The sequence below is a fragment of the Natator depressus genome, chromosome 1, assembly GCF_965152275.1.
Source record: "Natator depressus isolate rNatDep1 chromosome 1, rNatDep2.hap1, whole genome shotgun sequence".
NCBI lineage: Eukaryota > Metazoa > Chordata > Testudines > Cheloniidae > Natator > Natator depressus.
In genome coordinates this window covers 318,040,624-318,062,001 of record NC_134234.1, presented here as the reverse complement: position 1 = coordinate 318,062,001, position 21,378 = coordinate 318,040,624, and the positions used below count along the sequence as shown (strand labels likewise).

General features: G+C 40.6%; 2 protein-coding genes across 5 annotated transcripts in view; one reads left to right on the top strand and one right to left on the bottom strand.

The window, feature by feature from the left end:
- The window catches only part of ALG10 (ALG10 alpha-1,2-glucosyltransferase), an 87,940-nt gene extending 79,121 nt beyond the window's left edge, over positions 1-8,819 (bottom strand). Inside the window, exons 1-3 of one of the 2 annotated variants that reach the window (XM_074942424.1) lie at positions 8,467-8,816; positions 5,612-5,809; positions 1,906-3,879 (exon numbers count right to left, since the gene is read on the bottom strand). In XM_074942424.1, coding sequence (XP_074798525.1) covers positions 2,824-3,879; positions 5,612-5,809; positions 8,467-8,631 — 1,419 coding nt within the window. In that variant the 5' untranslated portion in view covers positions 8,632-8,816 and the 3' untranslated portion in view covers positions 1,906-2,823. Of the gene's footprint in view, positions 1-1,905; positions 3,880-5,611; positions 5,810-8,466 lie in introns of those variants that run through there. The other variant, XM_074942425.1, reaches the window with a different exon arrangement.
- On the top strand, positions 8,417-14,791 carry TPRKB (TP53RK binding protein). Of its 3 annotated transcripts, none has more exons than XM_074942428.1 (6): positions 8,417-8,718; positions 9,089-9,213; positions 10,329-10,472; positions 11,267-11,389; positions 13,065-13,241; positions 14,588-14,791. In XM_074942428.1, exons 3-6 carry the CDS (start codon positions 10,329-10,331, stop codon positions 14,672-14,674), a joined length of 531 nt encoding a protein of 176 aa, XP_074798529.1. In that variant the 5' UTR covers positions 8,417-8,718; positions 9,089-9,213; the 3' UTR covers positions 14,675-14,791. The 3 variants fall into 3 exon arrangements, with proteins under 3 accessions (XP_074798529.1, XP_074798527.1, XP_074798528.1); XM_074942426.1 differs by having other exon boundaries at positions 10,279-10,472; XM_074942427.1 differs by lacking the exon at positions 8,417-8,718 and adding an exon at positions 8,724-8,851 and having other exon boundaries at positions 10,279-10,472.
- Positions 14,792-21,378: the final 6,587 nt, after the last annotated feature.

The following is a 21,378-nucleotide window of genomic DNA, read 5'->3' as shown; positions in this document are numbered from 1 at the left end:
ATACATAAGTACGGCCACTCTGGGTCAGACCAATGGTCCATCTAGCCCAGTATCCTGTCTTCTGACAGTGGCCAATGCCAGATGATTCAGAGGGATGAACAGAACAGGTAATCATCAAGTGATCCATCCTGTTGCCCATTCCCAGCATCTGGCAAACAGAGGCTAGGGAGACTTCAGAGCATCAAGAACAGGAAGTAGCACCCTAAAGTATTCATTCAAAATGCAATTAACACATTTCACTGGGGAAGAAAATTCATGGTGTTAAAATGTTGAGGTGTTTCAGTTTGTAAACGTCACCCTTTTTATTTTAAATAGTTCCTAAGACCTATGTATAAGTCATTCATGAACTGCTTGATTACTAGTATCCTGTACTAAAAAGCCCATCAGAAAATTCATGGTGCTCTGAGTTCGGGGGCTTCTACAATGGGTTCCCTTCTCTTTACAGGACCAGAAGAATATGACTGCATCACAATTTTTCTATGTTTAAATTCACTCTTTTCAACTGAAACACAACTGAGCTCTCTCAATTAAGGATAAGGAGAAAGAGAGCACAAAAGCTATCCATCCTTATGTTTATCTGAAAGACATTCAGATACCACAATATCAAGAGAGATCTACACAGAAAATATGTGTACATGGACTATATAAATTCAGACCCACTCTCCTTCATCTAATCAAGGAAAAGCCAGCTCTCCCATAACCCAAACATTCACAAAAGCTCGATCATGAAGAGGTCAGAATTCTAGACAAAAAACTACTTGAACCCCCTTGGCTAGCCCTTCCATTCTCCCCCACAGCAAAATTAAGGAGTGTGTGTTTAAAGTTGTATTTAAAGCTTACGCACACACCTTTTACATAACAACATTAATTACTGTTTTAATTAAACAAGCATAATGATGGGAGCCATGAAGAATTCTCTCCCATAAACTGTCACATTGAAATCGTAAATTAAGACAGTGGTACGGACTGGGCTTGGAAGCAATGATGTGTGGAGGTGCTTGAAATGCAACCCAGCTCATGCTTCTGCTATCTCTTTCCCAGTTGGTTCTGTTATATGGAATTATCTGAGTGGGCTTCCCTATTCAAATGCTACATACAGATTAACAATAAATTACAGTTATTGGAGGCAGGGCAAGAAAGAAAGCAGGAAGCAGGGGAGTGCTTTAAATACAATACTCAAAAGAAATTACTCATTGAAGGGTGGCTCTAAGCCTTCCTCAAGAGAAGTGGTGTGCGAGTATGTTGTGAATGGATAGATGGGATTCCAAGCCAGAGTGCAACGTTTTGCATGCTGCACAGCTGAGAAATGACAGCTGTGGGTCATTAACTACACATCTCTGACCTTCTGAGAAACAATTCCATTTCAGAATAATTGGAATGGTAGTCGTATAGGTTTTACAGGCTGAATTTGCTGTGAATACACAGACCTGACTGCAATATTTCAGTCCCAGAACAAGGAGTAGCTTGGAGACACTTCATTCTAGGGCATTCTATTTATAAAGCTGCTTTATAAGCTATTAGAAGTGTCCAAAGAATACTTGCAAGTCTAATTAAAGTAATTTACTGAGGGGAAAAGACACAGCATTCTTTGATTCTGAAAATACACAAAGGTGCTTTTTTAAAAACAAAAATTTCCATATACAGTACACCTTTGTATGAAAAAAGTACTAGTTCTATATATATGAAAAACATGTAAAAGTACAATTAAATAATGCCATTGGTACTTTTTTAAGATTATATGTCAGATCTTAGAAACAATCAATTCTACTTGGGAGAACACTTACATCCCACTTAAGTGCAAACTTGTTAAGCACATAACCTCAGGACAGAGAAAGCCTATTATTTTAAAGAGTGTTCATTATACTAAGCTCCACAGTGTAATGATGTGTTTTAGAAACTGCTCCCTTTTTAACACGTCATGTTATCAAATGCAATTTATCTTTTGCTGTACAATTACATGTATTTCTGAAAAAGAAGGTTCATGAATAAGGTCTGCATTATGAGTTTATAAATACTGATCTAGGGTAAAATGTTCAAAACACCTAAGTGACTTAGGAGCCTAGGTCACATTTTCAAGAGTGACTTAGGCACTTAGCAGCCTAAATCTCACTGAAAGTCATTGGAAAGTAGGAACTTTTGAAAATTTTAACCCTGAAGAATCTGGGGTGAAATCCTGGCTCCACTGGATTTAACCCCTGATCTCTAACAGGTATGGATGGAAACGACCTATGCTGCAGATTTTTACTGTTTATGAAACCTGGTCATTACTGTTAGACAAATATTTAACTGCTGAAATACTTTGGAAACAAAACCCTACAACCTGAAATCAGAATGCTTACCAATTAATTTGCAATTTTTTTGGAAGTTTTATTTGTGCTGGTCTCCGACCAAGAATTTAACTTTTACTCCAACATTTCCAAGTATCACTGTTACGTCTTTCTTCAGAGCCCCCACTAGAGGAAAAACAGTTTTAAATATTTACCATAGAACAACAGTATTATTATGAAATATGACTGTAAACATCTCCCTCATTTCATATTAATTGCAGAATGTTTGGAAACACTTCTGAATTTTCCCTGATGCCATATTTATTAAATCCAGGACCCTAAAGCCTTATAAATTTGGTGTAATACCCTATCATGTAGAAACAGTAAATCAAATCTCACATTCATTTCCAAGAATATAAATATCCAACTCACTTCAGTCCCTACACCGTCCACAGAAAAGTTACATATAGCAATACACTCTACTTAATTTTAGGGCTCGTAGTCACTTATTCATTGCAGAAAAGGCACAGAATTGAGTCTTCTTAAGAGTACAAAATCACCACATAAACCTCTGGATTTCTTCATTATTTGGCCACTGAAATGTTTTGTTCAGAAATAGATGAAAGCTTACTGCATTCACAACAACATATAAAGTCAGCTCAAGGAGAAGCCTGGAAAGAGGTGGAACTGGAATATTGAGCCTATATATTAAAAATGGCAAAATGAAGTAACGAAATTCCAGTAGCTTTTGAGGAACTGTGACAGCAAACACACATACAAAATATATCAAGTTCCAAAAAATAGATTTTGATTTCAGTGAGTCAGCCAAACTCCAGCCAGCAAATATATAGGCTGGAACAAATATGTATTTCACAAGGTCATGTCTTTGGAAGACTTTTCTCCATACATAAAATGTGTAATGTCTGTTATCTCCAATCAAGTATTTATGAACATATGTAAATTTCCAGACCAGGAATAAAGAGATGGCAATGAGTATGCTATATTGAATCAAGTGCTTCCGTACTGATCGAAGGAAATTTCCAATTTTATTAGGTGTCATTAGATGAGGAAAGGAAAAAAAGAGAGTAAAGGAAAAAAAGTAGAACAGTTGAGGGATGTGGAAACAGGCTTCATGGCTACTCCTGTCACCAACAACTATTCCACCATTGATTACCACAAAAGCAAAGAACACAATTACTAAGAGGATGTACGGCCAGGTCAAAACAATAAGAGTTACTAGGTTTTTAAATGACATGATGTACTCAGTAAGAAATTGTACTACTTTGATTAATTCTGAAAATGATCCCTTCGTTGCTGAAATCCTTTCTTCTTTTTTCTTCTGTAATTCTGTCTTCCAGGCTTCACTTAGCTTTTCTGCAACAACACTTCCCCCACAGAAAATAGTCCATATAATATTTGTTTGACGAAACATAAAGCCACAAAACCCAAGTAGGGCTGAAGTTTTATGGTTACCATAAAGGCACATTAAATATGCAAACAGAGTAAAAAACACTGATCCTGTGTCTGTATAATAAAGGAATGTAAAAAAATAGAGGGTAGGAAACATTGCAAGGGTTAACGTAGATAAGATTCTCTGGAAACCAGACACAGTCTAGAGAGAGAGGGAGAAAAAAAACTATCAGTAGTATTACTTCCATCAAAGAACAAAAATCACAATTATTTAAAGGGTACCATTCTTTAGAATCCTCAGTACCAAAAAACAGCATCTCTTCTGAGCTGAATCAGTTTTTATTACACCAGTATGCACACTGCACTCAATTTATTGTCAACCTTCTGCTACACTAATATGGAACATAAGTCAATAAAACATAAGAGAAATACAAGTATGTAGAATATTAGAGCACCGCTGGTGATTTAAAAGTAAACTGTGAAGACAATAGGAAAATTACATTAATTTCAATTCTATTTTAGGTGTTTATATAGTGTCTGTCATGGTATATCTAAGGCCCCTATCCTGCAACTATCTTACTGCAGTTCCCTATGACATCCAGAATGCACCATTCTCTGACAGCACAGTTACCATAACTTCTGCTGAAACTGGCCATAGAGCGTCATTTAAGCCTATTTAATCTGTGCTGCAGTTTCTACAGTTCCTTTTCATTATTATTTTATAAAGTAATAAAGAAACTTTGGGGGAAAAAAAGTCTTACAGTTGAAAATACTAAAGCCAACACTTTCACTTATATACCGGGTACTTTACATTTATATTTGCATCTACAAATATAAAATAAAAGCTATTCCAAAAGAATGAATTCTTTATTAAATTAGACCCTGACCTTGCAAAGATTTATGCATGTGTTTTTTAAGAGATGACTTTATCCTGGATTGAGAATATCTATATGGAGAGATGATTTCTGATGATAAAGGGATCCTTAATCTAGCCGACAAAGGCATAAACTGATCTGAAGGCTGGAAGCTGAAGCTAGGCAAATTCAGACTAGAACTAAGGTGCAAATTTTTAATTAGGGTAATTAACCACTGGATCAATTTACCTAGGGATGTTACTTGAAATCTTTATATCAAAATTAGATATTTTTCCAGACAATAAGTTCTAGCTCTGTAATGCTCAGACCTCAGTGGTTCAGGAGCCAAATTAGTGATTAACATTTCCCAAAAGAGCCACAGTAGTGTGAATTCATTGTTTCATTTGCTACAGTACTATATATTCATATTTAAACAGCATGACCGGGGAAATATTTTGTATATGTATGTATATATAAAATTATTCTAGCAGCAAAATGACGGACCAAGTATTATTATTTTATCAACTACAATTGGTTAATAACATAGTAAAAACATCCTGATTGGTTAATAATTAAATCACACAGTGTTTTAATATTATGTGCTGCAAAGAGTCACAGAAGACACATTAAGAAGACGCCTGTGGCTCACAAGCCTCAATCTGAGTATCACTGTTCTAGCTCAACCCCAAGTTATGGGCTTGATGAAGGAATTACTCGGTGAAGTTCTAATGCCTGTGTAGTGCAGGTCAGACTAGATTACCATAAGGGTCACTTTCAAGCTATACAAATCTATTAATATTAACTTTATAAATACAGTAGTCCCATCAACTTGAATAGGACTGTTCAAATGTGTAAAATTGAACACAAATGTAAGTCTTTACAGCATCAAGCCCTAAGGGAAGGGAAAAAACCTGGTTTTAGAGAAGAAGGAAGGAGCCAATAAAATAATCTAAATGATACAAATATTTGTTGCATAAAACTGAGGAGATCTGAAACTCCTCATATAGTAAGGGACAGCTTAGAGTCTCATCAAAATTTGTACTTATTACTGTATGTAATTCTAATGGATTCAGAGTGTACCTTGTTTTTATGATGTATCTTGCACAAAAGCAAATACAGTAAGTAGAAGTTCCCAACACTGAAAAGGAGATTAATAAATCGGAGCATTCCTGTAGAGCACACTACACTTCCAGACCATCCAAAGAGCCAAACTGCAGGTTTCACTATTCCAACCGACATCAAGTATAAGCCAGGCAATGTAGTGATCATGGGGTCCCACTTAAAAATAAAAAAAAACCAAGGGATTAAAGGATTGGGAAAACCCAAAGATGCATCACAGAAACAATCAAAAACAATAATAGGTTTATAAGTAGTTCTATCTTACATTCCAACTCATTAATTTTCCATTTAGATATGTTATATTGTAAACGTGAGTATAAATTCTGAAAATACTTTTTCACACGACTAACGTGTTTCATGCAAGTAGTTCCATTAAGTTATTGGTCATCTTTATATTCAGTATTAGTCAGATCAGTAAACAAAAACAGTCTCATCCTACTTTCAATCACAAAAAAAAAGTTTTAGGGTTTTTTTTTTTTAGTATTCTATGGATTTTGGTTTTGGAAAAAACAATCAATCATTTTTATCTGGAAGAGCTAAAGACAACATGAAAAGGAAAAGAAATTGCACCTGTGCTCTTTTTTTGCTTCTTTATGATGTATACAAATGTTTCCTCTCCACTAACCCAGCCATAAAAATGTGTATTTTTCTGCTTGGTTTTTGTTTTGTTTTGTTTTTACATGATTAGACATTTAGGTTTCTCTACCCTATTATTTTTCTTTAAAACTTTACGGACAACCAACTGACAAACTAGAGGACTATGTCATTAAGTGCACCAAGCAAGTGAAACTTGACTGCAAGTAGAAACCAGACATCTATTAAAATCTCAGTTTTTGTTAATACCTAACAGACAACTAGAAGAAAAGAGGTAGATAAGTGGTAGATGCCTAGTTGCTTCGGAGATTGACTGGATAGATTTTCTAAATGGAATAACCCTGCAATCCTGGCAGGAGGTGGACTAAATGGTTTTGATTTTGTTTTCTTTTTTCCCATTCCCTCCACCTTTGTCCTTTATTCCTCTTTGTCAATGATGTCTAGGGTAGATTTATTCTCTTTAGTTTTTACTTTTTCTTTTATTTTTTCCTCCATTTTTTTTCTACCTCTCTGTAACCTCTGAGAACAATTCCCATCTACTTCCCCATCTTAGCAAACTCAGGGCAAACCATTCTTGGCATTACTGATATATCTTAAGTAAAAATAACAAGCATGCAAAAATCCTTAATTTAAAAAAAAAATGCCAAGCCTTCTTTATATATCATAAACAAAAAAGAGCCCAAGCAATATTTTCCTTCTTTGTGGTCACCATTAAGTGAAACATAAGTACAGTACATGCATTCCTCAAACTATTGTTATTAACAAGCACTTATTAGCTGAGAAATTATGACTATAATTATACCATCACATTTTTCTGTTGCTAGCTAAGGCCTGACAATTGCTCCCCCTCAGAAATAACTTGTGCGGTCCACCAACCAGTAAGAATTGTTAAAAGCTCATCTCCACTTCTCACATAATTTGAGTGCCAAAGCAGTTTAATCTGCTCCAGCAAATAGGAGGCATATATTCTAGAAAAAAGGTTATGTCTACGCTGCACATTTCTTTCTGTGGCATGGGGAATACATACACAGGTAGTCCCCCTAGAATGCGTATCTATAGCAGCACAGACATTAGGACATGACTTAAGCAAGTAAAGACACACCTGAACAGTGTTAGTATGTACCCGAGTACATACCCTGTACTGTCTACCTGTCCAAGCCATACATCACTGCTGTTGGAGCCTCTCCTAGCCACAGGAAAAGACTCCCACAGCAGGGAAAGATTCTGGCAGGGGGGAGGCAGAGAGGAAAGAACCCAGTAGCTCCATGCTGTTGGAGTCTTTCCCTGCCACAGGGAGAGATTTCAGCAGCAGGGAAAGACTCCTCCAGCTCCCCACTGCTAGGGTCTTTCCCTGCTGCTAGGAAGGGGGCCCTGGCAAGGAGAAGGCAGCAGGGAATACACCCTACATGCCGCACCTGTGGTGCTCAGTGTGTAGACATAGCTAAAGACAGCTCCACCGCTCCCATCCAAACAGACCAATGATTGATACCAAAAAACAAAGAGGTATCCAGGGGTGCTGGAACAATTGGTATAGTGGGGGTGCTGAGAGCCCTTGCACCAAACTGTAAAATCCTGTATGTGCTGGAAACCACTTCAAGCCAGGGGATGCTGCAGCATCCCCAGCTCTCCTGGTTCCAGCACCTGTGGAGGTCCCATAACTGATTGTATTATGCCATGCCAGGATGGCGACAGAGAAAATACAGGAGGATAGTGCTCTGAGTAGTGTCATTCCCTTCACTGGAGTGTCACTGGAGTGGGGGAGGAGATAAGGAGCAGGACACCTTGAGACCCTGCCTCGAGCTGGGGCGTCCAGAGCTTGGGGCTGTCACGACTGCCAGGCTCCGGCTCCCAGGCCTGTCTGAGCGCTAGGCTCCCAGCCACGCAGCAGGCACCATGGCGGGGCGCGGCTGCGTTTCCACAGAGGTTCGTGGAAATGGAAACATTCGGGTTTGGGCAGCATTTGCCCGCAGACAACCCGATCGGACCAGCCGGCTCTCCGCAGGCTCCTCGGGGAAGGCCCCGGGGGCGGGAGCTGGGGCCCGCTTAGCGGAGCAGGCGGCGCCCTGGGTAGGGGTGGCACAAAGCCGGGGCTGGGCCGTGGCTCGGCAGCGCCCTGTCAGAAGCGGCCCCGGCGGGGGCGGAGGTGGGGCCCGTGCGGGCCGGGCCCCCCCCCCGCTTGGACGCGACCCCGGGCCGGGGCCGCCGGGGAGCCCTGTACGCACCTGCTGGAAGAGGCCCTCGCAGTAGGCCTGCGCCTGCGGGACGTGGAAGGCCTCGTCCATGTAGGGCGCGCGCTGCTCGCGGTTCAGGGCCGAGAAGAGCAGGCACGCGAGCAGGAAGGTGCCGCTGATGGCGGCGGAGAAGCCATAGGCCTCGGAGCGCTCCATGGCGCGGGCCGGCCGGAGCTCGGGGCGAGCCTGGGTTTCCGGGGAAGGAAGGAAGGGATTGCCCGCAGCACGCGGAGGAGGAAGCGGGTAGGTCGGGCGGGCGGACGGACAGACGGACGCGCGGGGAGGGAGCTGCTGAGCCGGACGCGGAGCGCTGCCCACGCCGGCTGGCAGCTGAAGCTCCCCCTGCTCTGAGCAGCCCTAGCGGGAGCGCTCCGGGGTGGGTGATGCCTCAGGCAGGTGCCTGCTGCAGAGGGTTGGGTACTGTGCAGGGCTGAGTGCTTTTGCCCCGTGTCCCACGATGGGAGGCCAGAGCCACTGAAAGTGGCCCTGTGGCCGCCCCTCGTCTGGCGTCTCCGGTCCAGCAATGGACAGACAGACAGACAGAGCTCGGGGGCGATCGGGGTGAACTGTGACAGGAGCTGTAAGGCATAAAGCTTTTCTCTGTCCCTGCCAGAGCATTGCAGAGCCACCTCGGCCCAGTGTTACACCACTTCAGACGCGTCTTCAACCTGCGGCCGGCGGCCTGGAGCTGGTGATAATTGGAACTAATATTGCTTACGCTTTTTTTCTGTTTTTTGGGTAAGAAAAAATTCTTAGTAATGATATGCTGATTTTTTGTCTTGGGCATATTCAGATTAATCACATACAATGGATTCAGTTTCTAAAGTTAATTTTTAACTTTTTTTGTCCGAATAAAAATAACAAATGGAATATTTTACAAATCTTTTTACAGTGTATTAACTTTTACATAATGATCGTGTTTACTTATTTTATTAAAGAAGAGAGAAAAGGAGGAAAGAAAGCGTGTAAAACTGAATAAGACCATAGTCACCAAAGGCCTTTCTTACAAGGTCCCAGTGTGCTTTCAACTCCCATTTAAGAGAAGGGCAGGTCAGCACCTTGTTAAGATCTTAGAGGACTGGGACCTTCCAGTGGACAGCTGACTGGTCACGTACTGCTGCCTGGGCTTCCTTCTTGTTTCCATCTGCCAAACTTTCATCTGCCAATACTTCCTTATTATTTTTTCCATATCAACTACTGAGATGTCATCTGATTGTCAATGGCTGGGGAAGTGATTTGCACAATCCTGAGTAGGAGAGGTGGTGGTCCATACTAAGAAAATATTTGCAAATTTCTGTCTTAACACATAGGAGTGGTTATTTTATGCAGTATTTTTGTAGCTGTGTCAGTCCCAGCATGATAGAGATGCCTGCTGGGTGAGGTAATATCTTCTGTTGGTGAGCAAGACAAGCTTTCTACCTTACACAGAGTTGTTCTTCAGCTCTGGGAAACTTAATCAGAGTATCTCAGCTAATAACAAGGTGGAACAGATTGTTTAGCACAGTGCTTTTCAACCTGTGCTCTGTGAACCCGTGCGGGTCCGCAGACGATGTCTAAGATTTCCAGAAGGGTCCACACCTCCATTCAAAATTTGTTAGGGGTCTGCAAATTTAAAATAGGTTGAAAACCACTGGTGTAGCATAAGTAGTTAACACATATTTCAAGGAACCATTCAAGGTGAAGTGACCCATATTTTATAGTATTTGCCACTTAAGCTTCATTAAGAACTTTGTCTCTTTCAGAATAATGTTTATCTTAAGTATTATGAATCCTGTGCAATAATTATGTTTATAAATACTCTAGGTTTGGCTGTTTTATACTGGTTCAAGGCAAACTCACTCTTTTGTTACAAGATGCAGCATTTCACACATCAACTGGAACTGTTTCCTGACTGTAGTGTGACTCTTGTTTTGTTTAACGATGTCAAAAATGCTGTTGCTCTAAGAAAAAAAGCAATGGAAGGATCTATTGATGGAGCATTAATAAATCCTGCAATGGTAAGCAAATCACCAAATAATTACACATTGTAACTGTTTATATTGTATTACAATTTTGTAAGCTATAATTCCTTCTCTGGATATGTTTGTATTCCTGCAAGCTTCTGCATATGGTTGGACTTCTGTGCCTATCCACAGCCCCATGGACTTCATGCAAGTGTAAGGGTCCACCCATGCAGATCTGATTGTAGGATTGGGCTTTAAGAGTTTACAGCCTTCTGTCTTTGATTCACTTCACCTCCTAGATGTAGCTATTTGAATGATTTACTTCCATCTGTCAAAGTAAATGCTAATCATTTAAAGATTTGGTTCCAGAAATACAGTAGTTTGAATAGTCTTCATGTCCTAATATCTAACATCTGGAGCCTTTGTTCTTCTTTAACCCCATAACTATTTTCAGAACCTGCCATTACCTTTTGTTAGCAATAGCAAAGCAATGTTTGGGGGAGAGAAAAAGAACTTTATTAAACAATCCTGACACGTTAGATTACTGAATTTTATTCCAATTCTTTGATTTGAGACAGTTTAATCAGTGGTGTTATTCATCCATCACTAAGGGACAGAGTCAGTCATCCTAACAGGTTGAGTACTACCTGTCTCAGTGAGTAGTCCCATTGACTTCAGTAGGAAGACTCACAGAATAATCTACTGCTCAATGTCAGGGTGGCAGATTTTAGGGCAGTAAACCAGGAGTAATTGAGAGAGAAAGTTAACATTATTAAGATTATATGATTTGAATGGGGGAAAAAACCTAATTCTTTATAGTTTTAATCTATTCCTATTCTGTTCTGCAGATTGTTGATCCATTTCAGATACTTGTGGCAACAAACAAAGCAGTTCACCTACACAGGATTGGTAAAATGAAGACTAGAACTCTTAATGCAGAAATTATTTTCAACCTTTCCCCAAACAACAATGTAAGATTTACTTTGCTGAACAAATGTCTCTGTTGCCAGATGAACTTTCCAAAATCTATCCAGCCAAGCTGAAAATAAGCATTAACTGAATACTATACTTGTCTCAAGGGCCCAATTCTGTGAGGTACTGAGCTCCTTTCTTAGATCGCGACAATGGTTAAACTTCCGTGGTCATATTTCAGTGCACACTTATCAGCTCTCAGTGCTATGACCTCTCCTCTATTCTAGGTCATCCCTGAGAATCCAGAAATACTCCTGATTGACCAATTTTCTTTTTTTGTGGACTGCAGGTGGTAGCAGCCCTGAGCCTGTCATAACAAATAAGTTCAGATTTTTAAAATTACCACAATACAGAGAACAGAAAATACAATTTTGTTTTTTCTCATTCAATTTACACTTTTAAAACACTGTGGAAAACAATATACGAGGATAAACTTGCATAAAATTAATGATCAATTAATCCATTTTGTCCATAGCAAAATTAATTTCATACAATCCTTTATTTTTGCCACCAACCAAGCAAATATGAGAACTGTCCAGATAACCAAACTATTATAATTGCATAACAAATATTCTAATTTTTGAGTCAATAAGACAAAGGACATCTGAGCCAAAACTGGAAAAAACTTGTATTTCTCTGACAATAAGCGCTACAAAATAATAAGTAATGTGGCAAATCTTCAACATGGCTAGACCTACATGTGCATAAACAATTGTGCCTCCCAGTGCAAGCTCACTTCCTTTTTAAGAAAGCCCCCTTTGTTTGAAAATTGTGTGTTTCTAATTAGCTTATTATTAAGATTTCCACATATTTCTCTATTATACCCTAAGTTCCAGAAAACCCCAGGAATGAAAAAATTAGTGGACTTGCAAAAGCAAGGGCAATTTTAAAGTTTTAGACTTACTAAGGTGTTCCTCCAGAATGTAAATTCACATTCTGAATGCATAACCAGTCATTAATATAGAGGAATTGTGCTTTTGGTTGAGATAAAGCATTCACTCACCTCTGCCGTAAGTAAGAGTTGGGACAGACTTAGGAAGACCAAACGTTTTCCTCAAAAATATATTTTTGCACTATCTCTAATGACCTAAGAAAAATTTTCAAGTCCCAAATTTCTGTACCACTGAATATTTGAGCACAAACTTTGCCTTAAACGCTCTGAGCACTGAAGCAATTAAATTACCTCCATATATATCTGAGGAAAAATAAAGAACTGCTTGTATAGACTTTAAGGCATGCTCCTTAACCTTCTGTATATGCTTATCCTATTTATCACTGCATGTAAAAAAAAAAAAAAAATGCCCAGATAAGAAAAGGACTTGATTTGTTCAATACAGTGGTCATTGTCCATTTACGCAACTTTGGTCTGTGGCCAAAGGTAATTACTTTAGTTTTCTGATCATTTATGAATATACTCTCCTGTTGAGGAAAAAAAAAAACAATAAACAAACACTTTAGACACAAGGTATTTGGGACAACAAAATCATATGACTTACTAAAGTAAAAATTGGGTCTGTATTCTCTGCTGCTATAAACTGGCACTGCTCCACAGGTGTGGAACTATGCCAATTTACACAATTAGAAAATTTAGCAAAATGATTGAAAAGATTATACCAGACACTTGCTTCCATGTAATAAGAAAATGACCAATACAATTTCAATATTTCATCTTAGATTTCAGATGCATTGAAAAAGTTTGGTATTTCAGACAACGATTCTGCAGTGCTCATTGTTCTGATTGAAGATAAAGAAAAAACTGTAAATCTGGAAGGCATAATATCTCAAGTGGAAGGTCAGCAGGTTTCTCTAGCAGAACTCCACAAAATAACAGATATAGCCAAAGTTAAAAAGGTTTGTAAAGGCTTGTTTTAAGAATATATGAAATATGACTGGGGCTGGTATATTTTACTTAACTAGCTCATTAAATCCAAATTAGCTTCTAAAGATTCCCAAATCTGTAGTGTGAGTACTCATTACTTTTCTTTAACCTTGTGGGTTTTTGTGTGTGTGATTGGAAACTTTTGTTTTAAGTGGAAATAGAGTATTTGTTTGCTGCTGCTTCTGTTCAGGGAATTTCATTTTTCAATGGATGTTGATCCAGCAGCATCCAAAACTGTCACTGGCTTCAATGAGAGTTTTGGATACACAAGGAATGCTAGGTTGAGTCCTTTTGAGGTTTCTCACAACAGCAGGCCCAAATACTGCAAAGATTTACCCAATTTCTTAACTTAAGGCATGTGAATAACCCAATTGGAGGTTCCTAAAATAATAATATTGAGTTGACAGCCTGCTGGCAGTTGCTTTAGAAATCAAAAGATTTTGCAATAATGTCATAGCCTTTATTTTAAGTCCTTGCTGCTTTTTTTGACATGTGTTATAGACTTCTGGAAACCAAAACAGGAGTCTGGTTAACTGTGCTAGAAAATAAAATAGCTGTTCAGTGCCTGAAACTCTTCATCATATAATAAATCTATTTAAAGTAATGGTTGCAAACCCATTTTCATATTTAAACATGATCAGCAAAGGACTTTTTAAAAGCTGTTTGTGCCCTTTTTTCTTTTCTATAATATGTAAAGAAGACTTGGGCTATTTAAAAAAAAAACACCTCCTTTTTTTTACCTTTAGAAATATCAAGAATGTCAAGTCTAGTATTCCTTGCTTTTGCTGGAGAAACTTTTATAAAGCTTTGAGATGTGTGTTGGGAGCTTTCACACTCAAATGAGGGGCAAAGGTGTTAAATATGTAAGAGACAGATCCTGTGTGGAATCCTGGTCCCATTGAAGACAGTAGGAGTTTTGCTAGGGTGAAGATTTCAGTCCCAGTTTCCAAAATGCTCATTATGTTAAAAAAAAAGTTAATGAGATGCAAACCAAAAAAACATAGAGCTCTTAATTGCGGGCTAAAAGTCCCATTCCTGCCGTTTCTTCCTTTCACTCTCTTGCCTCCTGTGATGTAAAAATTTGTCTAGGTCCTCAGTCTCCATCAAGTCTAGCCTGGAAGACAAGATCTACATTTCTAATGTAAAAAAAAAAAAAGGGGGGGGGGGGAAAGAATCTTCAAAAATACTTAAATATCTCCTTTATAAAGAAATGTGTTTCGTTGTTTTTGGGGGGGGGGTGTTAAGAAAAGGGGTACATGCCCACCTTTTTTCTCTTCCGTGTAACCTTTACATGTTGGGGGGTTATTTGTTTCTACAGATGTACAAACTTACTCCACAGGAAGAAAAAATTGGCACGTTACTTGATGGCATCATTTGCAGAATGTCAACAAAAGATATTTCATGAAAACATTCAAATAAAATCCATTTTAAAACTACAGGAACAACTGTTGCAACCATTCCTATTAGTTTTGGACTCTGTCTCAATTCTAAAATACTTTGCACTCCTTTATTTTATTTTGCGTGGAAAAGTACGAAGAGTCACTAAAGCATTCTATGAAAGAAACGGTCAGGACCTAAACCACTAAAGGAACACTGAAGCAATATTTTATCTTAAGCTTCATTCAACTTCAGAAATGTGTCAGTGCAGTACTGAGCAGAGTTTGAATTCTCACAACTTGTACAGATTCTACTCAGTGTTTTATTTAAAAATATTATTTACAATTTTTCCCAATATCTTTTAACTGGTCATAAACATAAGGTTTCAAAATCTATTACTACTTACCTTTGTAGTAAAGTGCTTTAAGATCATCAGATATGCCACGAACAGTGCAAACTATTTTTATTATCCCCAAGGCCTGCAATGACTTGGTTTGCATAGGCACGGAGAATAAAGGATGATATGGAGACATTTTTAGCTGCTAAGTGTTTATGTATGTATCATACTTGTCTAACCATCATTCACTAGGAGAGCATATACAAACTGCTTCTTGTGATTTCCTAACACTCACAAGTGTCTGTCAAAAACACATAGAAAATGGGTCCCTGCCCCAAGGAACTTACAATCCAACTGAGAGATTTGACAAATGGGGATAACACATACACTATGGAAGGGGGAGAGGAGAGGAAGGAAGCAGCTCATAGAGCTGTGTTTACATTGCTATTGTGTATTAGTGATGCACATTTAGTAGGTTCATAAACTTTAGTGTAAATGCACTCATTTATTTGTAGATATTGCAGAAGTTAGTTTTTAGGAAGGATTTGAATGAGGTAATTGTGGAGGCTTGAACAAATTTTTGGAAGACATTCCAAGCATAAGAGCTAACAAAGAAGAAGCCACAGAAATGTTTGCAAGAGGAGATGTAAGGGGTATTCAGGCTGGTGTCAGTGAAAGGTCAGGAGCTGATACAACCTGTCCTATGGAAGGTTTTCTCAACAGTCTAGCTATACAGCTATTGTGGCTCATAATTTGAGAACTCAAAAGTAGTCAGGATAGACATGGGTAAAGATTTTTTTTTCCATTCAGCTTGTGATGAAAGAAGCAGAAGAATGTAGAAGCATACAAAAAGAAAGTTGGAGGGTTCTTGCCTTCAAGATATCTCTAACAAAACTACAATAACGTGTAGTAAGAAAGCCAGAGGATCTTCTACTAATCCATCTAAACTTCTGTGGGTGCCTGCGGTTTCATCCATGACATTCTGCTTGCTATGCTTTTTTGAATAAATAGTTATCTTCTTTCTATGCCTTTGCCATATCATTCTTCGACAATTTATTTCTCTAACACCACTCCCTTATGAATTGCTCACAGTCGCAGCTTTGTTCCTCCCATATATCCCACTATTAATTTTTCTCCAAAGATGTCTTTGACTGAAATGAAGACACACTGCTCGAGTCCCCCCCCAGGTGACTGTTTCATCAGCCTTTATTAACTCCTTTCTCTGCCTGTGTTTTGGTGCTTGGGTAAGAATTCTATATAGTTCTTAGACTGCAGTCATCACTGTAGTACCTGAGCACTCAGCAGTTGTGCATTAAGCAACGTGACTACACATTTGTCATGTGTTCTCTCATCCCCTCCCAAGGGGAGAAGCACGTCCTGTGGAATGTCTTATTTTGATAGAGTTTTAGGTTTTTGTTTTGTTTTTAAATACCATAGGTTCCACATATTAGCAAGTTCTTGGTCTTCAGCAAAAAGTTGCTATTATCCAGCAGTTGCTAATAAGTGGAAGGCAGGTTTGCAAGACTACAGCCAGGGAAGGTAGCTCTGGGATGTGCTTTCCCTGGCTGCAAACCAGCTTAGGTAAAGCAGCAGTAGGAAGGAGGATTGCAGCCTGGATGCCAGAGTTCTCTGTGGGGAGTGAAGGCGCTAGGGGTCCCATGGGACTATAAGTACCTCTCCTTTCCTCTATGTGTTGGGGCTCAGCATGTCCCATCGCTTGCTTCCGTGCATGCAGTCTCCTGGCAAGATACAATGAGGGTTACCATGCAGCTCAGCATCCAAGCTACAGCCTCCTTTTCTGCTACTGCCTTGCCCACAGCCTCCCCTCCCTTACCTTACCTCCTCTGCAGTTCCTCTGCATGGGCAAATTTGCTGAGCTGCAGGCAATTGCCATGCTGTCCGGAGTGGTTCACAAGTGTGAGTGCCAACTTCAGGGCACGCTGTCAAGAAGCAGGGCAGACACCCCAGGCTGGTTGTATGTTCTATAATTAGATTTTACCAATCCAGTAATAAATGTTTACTCCTAAAGCACTATGACAGTTTTACTGTGGAGTCACGGACAGTCTCCTTGGGCATTCCAGTCTATCTTGCCTCCCAGGCAAGCTGGACTTCGTGATAGTTGGTTGCTATATACCAAAAATCACAAAAATTTCAGGTTGTTTTCAGTCCTAAGGGATCAGTCACTTACCCCAGGTAAGCCAATGTGTACCTTCAGTTTCTCACCAAAGACAACGCTTGTAGCCAATTCTGTAATAAACTAAAGATTTATTAACTAGGAAAAAGAAATTAGAGAGTTATATAAAGCAAGCAAACATATACCTAAATGAGTTACATTTTGTAGTTTTAAAAGGTGACAGCTATAGTAATGTTAGCTCTGAATCTCTTTTAGGGCTAACCCAGGCTGAATGCGGGGATCTTTGCTTCTCTTTCATAGCTCTGGCCTGGTGAGAGTCCAAACGGAAAAAAAAAAATCTTGTGAGCTGTTTTTATTTCCTTCTTCCAGAATTTGAGCTGGTGGGAAAAGCCCTTTTTCACGTAGCTTCTTCATGGGTTTGAAAGGGCAATTAACATAGCCTTTGTATGGCGATGTCCCACAGTGGCTCATTTAGTTTTGATAGGCCTCCTTGACAGTTAGAAGACAATTTCTCCTGACTGGGTTCACAGTTTGTGTCATAAATATACAGGGAAGGGTAGCCACCTTTCTGTACACAGTGCTATAAAATCCCTCCTGGCCAGAGGCAAAATCCTTTCACCTGTAAAGGGTTAAGAAGCTAAGGTAACCTTGCTGGCACCTGACCCAAAATGACCAGTGAGGGGACAAGATACTTTCAAATCTGGAGGGGGGGAAAAAGGTTTTTGTCTGTCTGTGTGATACCTTTGCTGGAAACAGATCAAGGATGCAAGCCCTTCAACTCCTGTAAAGTTAGTAAGTAATCTAGCTCGAAAATGCGTTAGGTTTTCTTTGTTTTGGCTTGTAAATTCGCTGTGCTGGAGGAAATGTGTATTCCTGTTTTTGTGGGAGTTTTGTATCTTAAGGTTTTTCCTAGAGGGATTCTCTGTGTTTTGAATCTGACTGACTGTATGATTATCTTCCATTCTGATCTTACAGAGTTGTTCTCTTACCTTTTTTTTTTTGTTCTTCTAATAAAGTTCTAATTTTTAAGAATCTGATTGGGTTTTTTGAGTCTTAAAAATCCAAGGGGTTTGTCTCATCTTGTTTATTCTCAAGCCTCCCCAGGAAAGGGGGTGTAAGGACTTGGGGGAATATTTTGGGGAAATAGGAACTCCAAGTGGTCCTTTCCCTGTTCTTTGTCTAAAACACTTGGTGGTGGCAGCGTTTTACCTAATGCAAGGGCAAAGACTTTGTGCCTTGGGGAAGTTTTAACCTAAACTGGAAGAAATAAGCTTAGGGGGTCTTTCATGCGGGTCCCCATATCTGTACCCTAGAGTTCAGAGTGGGGAAGGAACCTTGACAGTTTCAGAGCAAACATTTTTTACAGTTATAAAGCAGGAACTTAAATATTACCTTCTAGCATGTGATAAAGAAATAATAAGTGAGATTATTGCATGCAGCAATTTACAAGCATTTCATAAAGTCTAAACACATTGTGACAAGTTCAATATCCATCTCAACCATACTAACACACAGGTGAAACAGACTAGTTTCCAGAAATGAATTTGTCAGTGTGCAGCTGACGCCTAAAGCCTTGGCAAGCACCGGCACCTGGTCTGCCAGCATCACACAGCCCCAGAAAGACGTGCTGGGACAGGCTGAGCACCGGCAGCGGGCAAGTTTGAAGGGCTGCAGCTTGGGAAGGCATGTCCTAGTGCTTCCTTCTCTGGCTGCAGCTTGCAAACCTGCCTGCAGTTGTGGCCTTTCTTCCCCCAAAAAGATGGGTGGCAGGTATCATAGGCTCGGGGAGACTGCGCCTCCCCAAACAGCCTGGAGTGGCCCCACCTACACTCCACCCCCAAGTCCCCTCCTGCAGCTCCCGGCACTCTGCTGGGACTAGGGCTGGCTGGCCTGCCGCAGGAACTCAGGGTGACTGGTGCTCGGACTGTGCCGCCCAGCGCACCAGGGCTGGGGACACTGCGGCTGTGCCACCCGGCGCACTGGGACTGAGGGCGCTGCTGCCCAGCACTCTGGGGCTGGCCACCCAGTGCACCTGGGTTGGGGGTGCTGCAGCTGTGCCGCCAGGCACTGGGTGGAGGGCTGTGGTGGGGGTGCTTTGGGCTCCTGGCGGTGGGCAAATGGGGAGAGGCAGACAAAGGGGTAGGGGTCAGGGGCTAGCCTCCCCCAACAGCCAGATCACCGGCTGCCCATGCCCAAAACATTCTTAATAAGCAGTATGCCATTGCCAGTATCAAAATCCTGTTTACACTGATGTTAATGGGAGGGGATTGGTTCCCAGAAGAATGTTGCCATCAACCAGAAGAATCTACTGTATATACATTTTGCTGTGTATTTGCATTTTAAAAAGGTGAAGTCAAAGAAATGCACCTGGAAGGTAGTGAGGTTTGTGATGGTTCTTTGTTTCTGGGGGAGTTCATTCCAGTCTTGGATCAGCTTCCAAGGAAGTTCTATTTCCTGCACAGATGAGCTTTATCCTTATAGTCGAGAGTTCCATTGTGCCAGAGGAGCATAGTTGTTGAACACAGTCTTCATGCTGGAGCATTAGGCAGTCTTTTAAATATCCTGGGCCCAGGCCTTGGAGCACCCTGAAGGTATTAAAGGACAGAGGCCTTTAATTTGATTCAAATTTCTATGGGAAGCCAGTTTAGGGAGTGGAGAACAAGTTGGACATGCTCACTGTCACCTGTGTTGCTCAGGAGATGCACTGCAGCATTCTGTACGAGCTGGAGTTTCCGAAGTGCTGAAAGCTTCATGTCCAGCTATGTTGCACTGCTGTCGTCCAGCCAAGAAGTGACAAAGGCGTGACTAACTGAGGCGAGAGCATCCTGTGTTGGGATGGAACAGTCTCCTAACTAGCTGGAGAAAGCATTAATCGTTGGTGCCGTGTGAAATCAAGTATCAGTGAGAAGAGAAAAGTGCTCCTAAACTACAGCCTGAATTAACCTTATGAATTAACCTTTGTCTTATGAAAGGAGACTCAAGGAGCTTGGCTTGTTTAGCCTAACCAAAAGAAGGCTGAGGGGAGATATGATTGCTCTCTATAAATATATCCGAGGGATAAATACCAGGGAGGGAGAGGAATTATTTAAGCTCAGTACCGATGTGGGCACAAGAACAAATGGATATAAACTGGCCATCAGGAAGTTTAGACTTGAAATTAGACAAAGGTTTCTAACCCTCAGAGGAGTGAAGTTCTGGAATAGCCTTCCAAGGGAAGCAGTGGGGGCAAAAGACCTATCTGATTTCAAGATTAAACTCGATAAGTTTATGGAGGAGATGGTATGATGGGATAACATGACTTTGGCAATTAACTGATCTTTAAATATTCATGGTAAATAGGCCCAATGGCCCGTGATGGGATGTTAGATGGGGTGGGATCTGAGTTACTACAGAGAATTCTTTCCTGTGTATCTGGCTGGTGAATCTTGCCCATATGCTCAGGGTTCAGCTGATCGCCATATTTGGGGTCGGGAAGGAATTTTCCTCCAGGGCAGATTGGCAGAGGCCCTGGGGGTTTTTTGCCTTCCTCTGTAGCATGGGGCTCGGGTCACTTGCTGGAGGATTCTCTGCACCTTGAAGTCTTTAAACCATGATTTGAGGACTTCAATAGCTCAGACACAGGTGAGAGGTTTATTGCAGGAGTGGGTGGGTGAGATTCTGTGGCCTGCGTTGTGCAGGAGGTTGGACTAGATGATTATGATGGTCCCTTCTGACCTTAATATCTATGCGTCTATGAACCATTTGTGGGTATGCACCTTCAACCAACGGAGGCTGCATTGTGGCTGCAAACTCTTTAAATGTTTTCCTCTGCCCACCAGCATCACTTCTGTCTGTAGATAACTTAAGGCCCTGATTCTTGGGTTTGTCCAAGCTACACTCTGCCCAGGACTTGCTTTGCATCACCTTGGCAACTCACCGATTCTGGGGTGGGTAAGTGGTCATTTTAATAGCCACAAATATTCAGAGCACAGTGAGGCTCCAGCCACACCCTCTATGCCAGACTGTTGATAGGGTGGCTTACTTGCTCACCACCAAATGGGGATTTCTCCTATACTGTGGGAAATGCTGGGAGGTCAGTTAAACCAGGCTCCTTTCACTGTCAGAGCAGCACAAGGAAGGGCCATAGCAGATCTAAGAATTAGGCCTCAAATTTTAACTTATACAGTTAACAATGGAGGAAGTATGCACAAATCCAAACTGTTCAGCGTAGCATTCTGTAAAGCATCTCTGAAGTTGAATAGCAAACCCTCAGCCTCACATG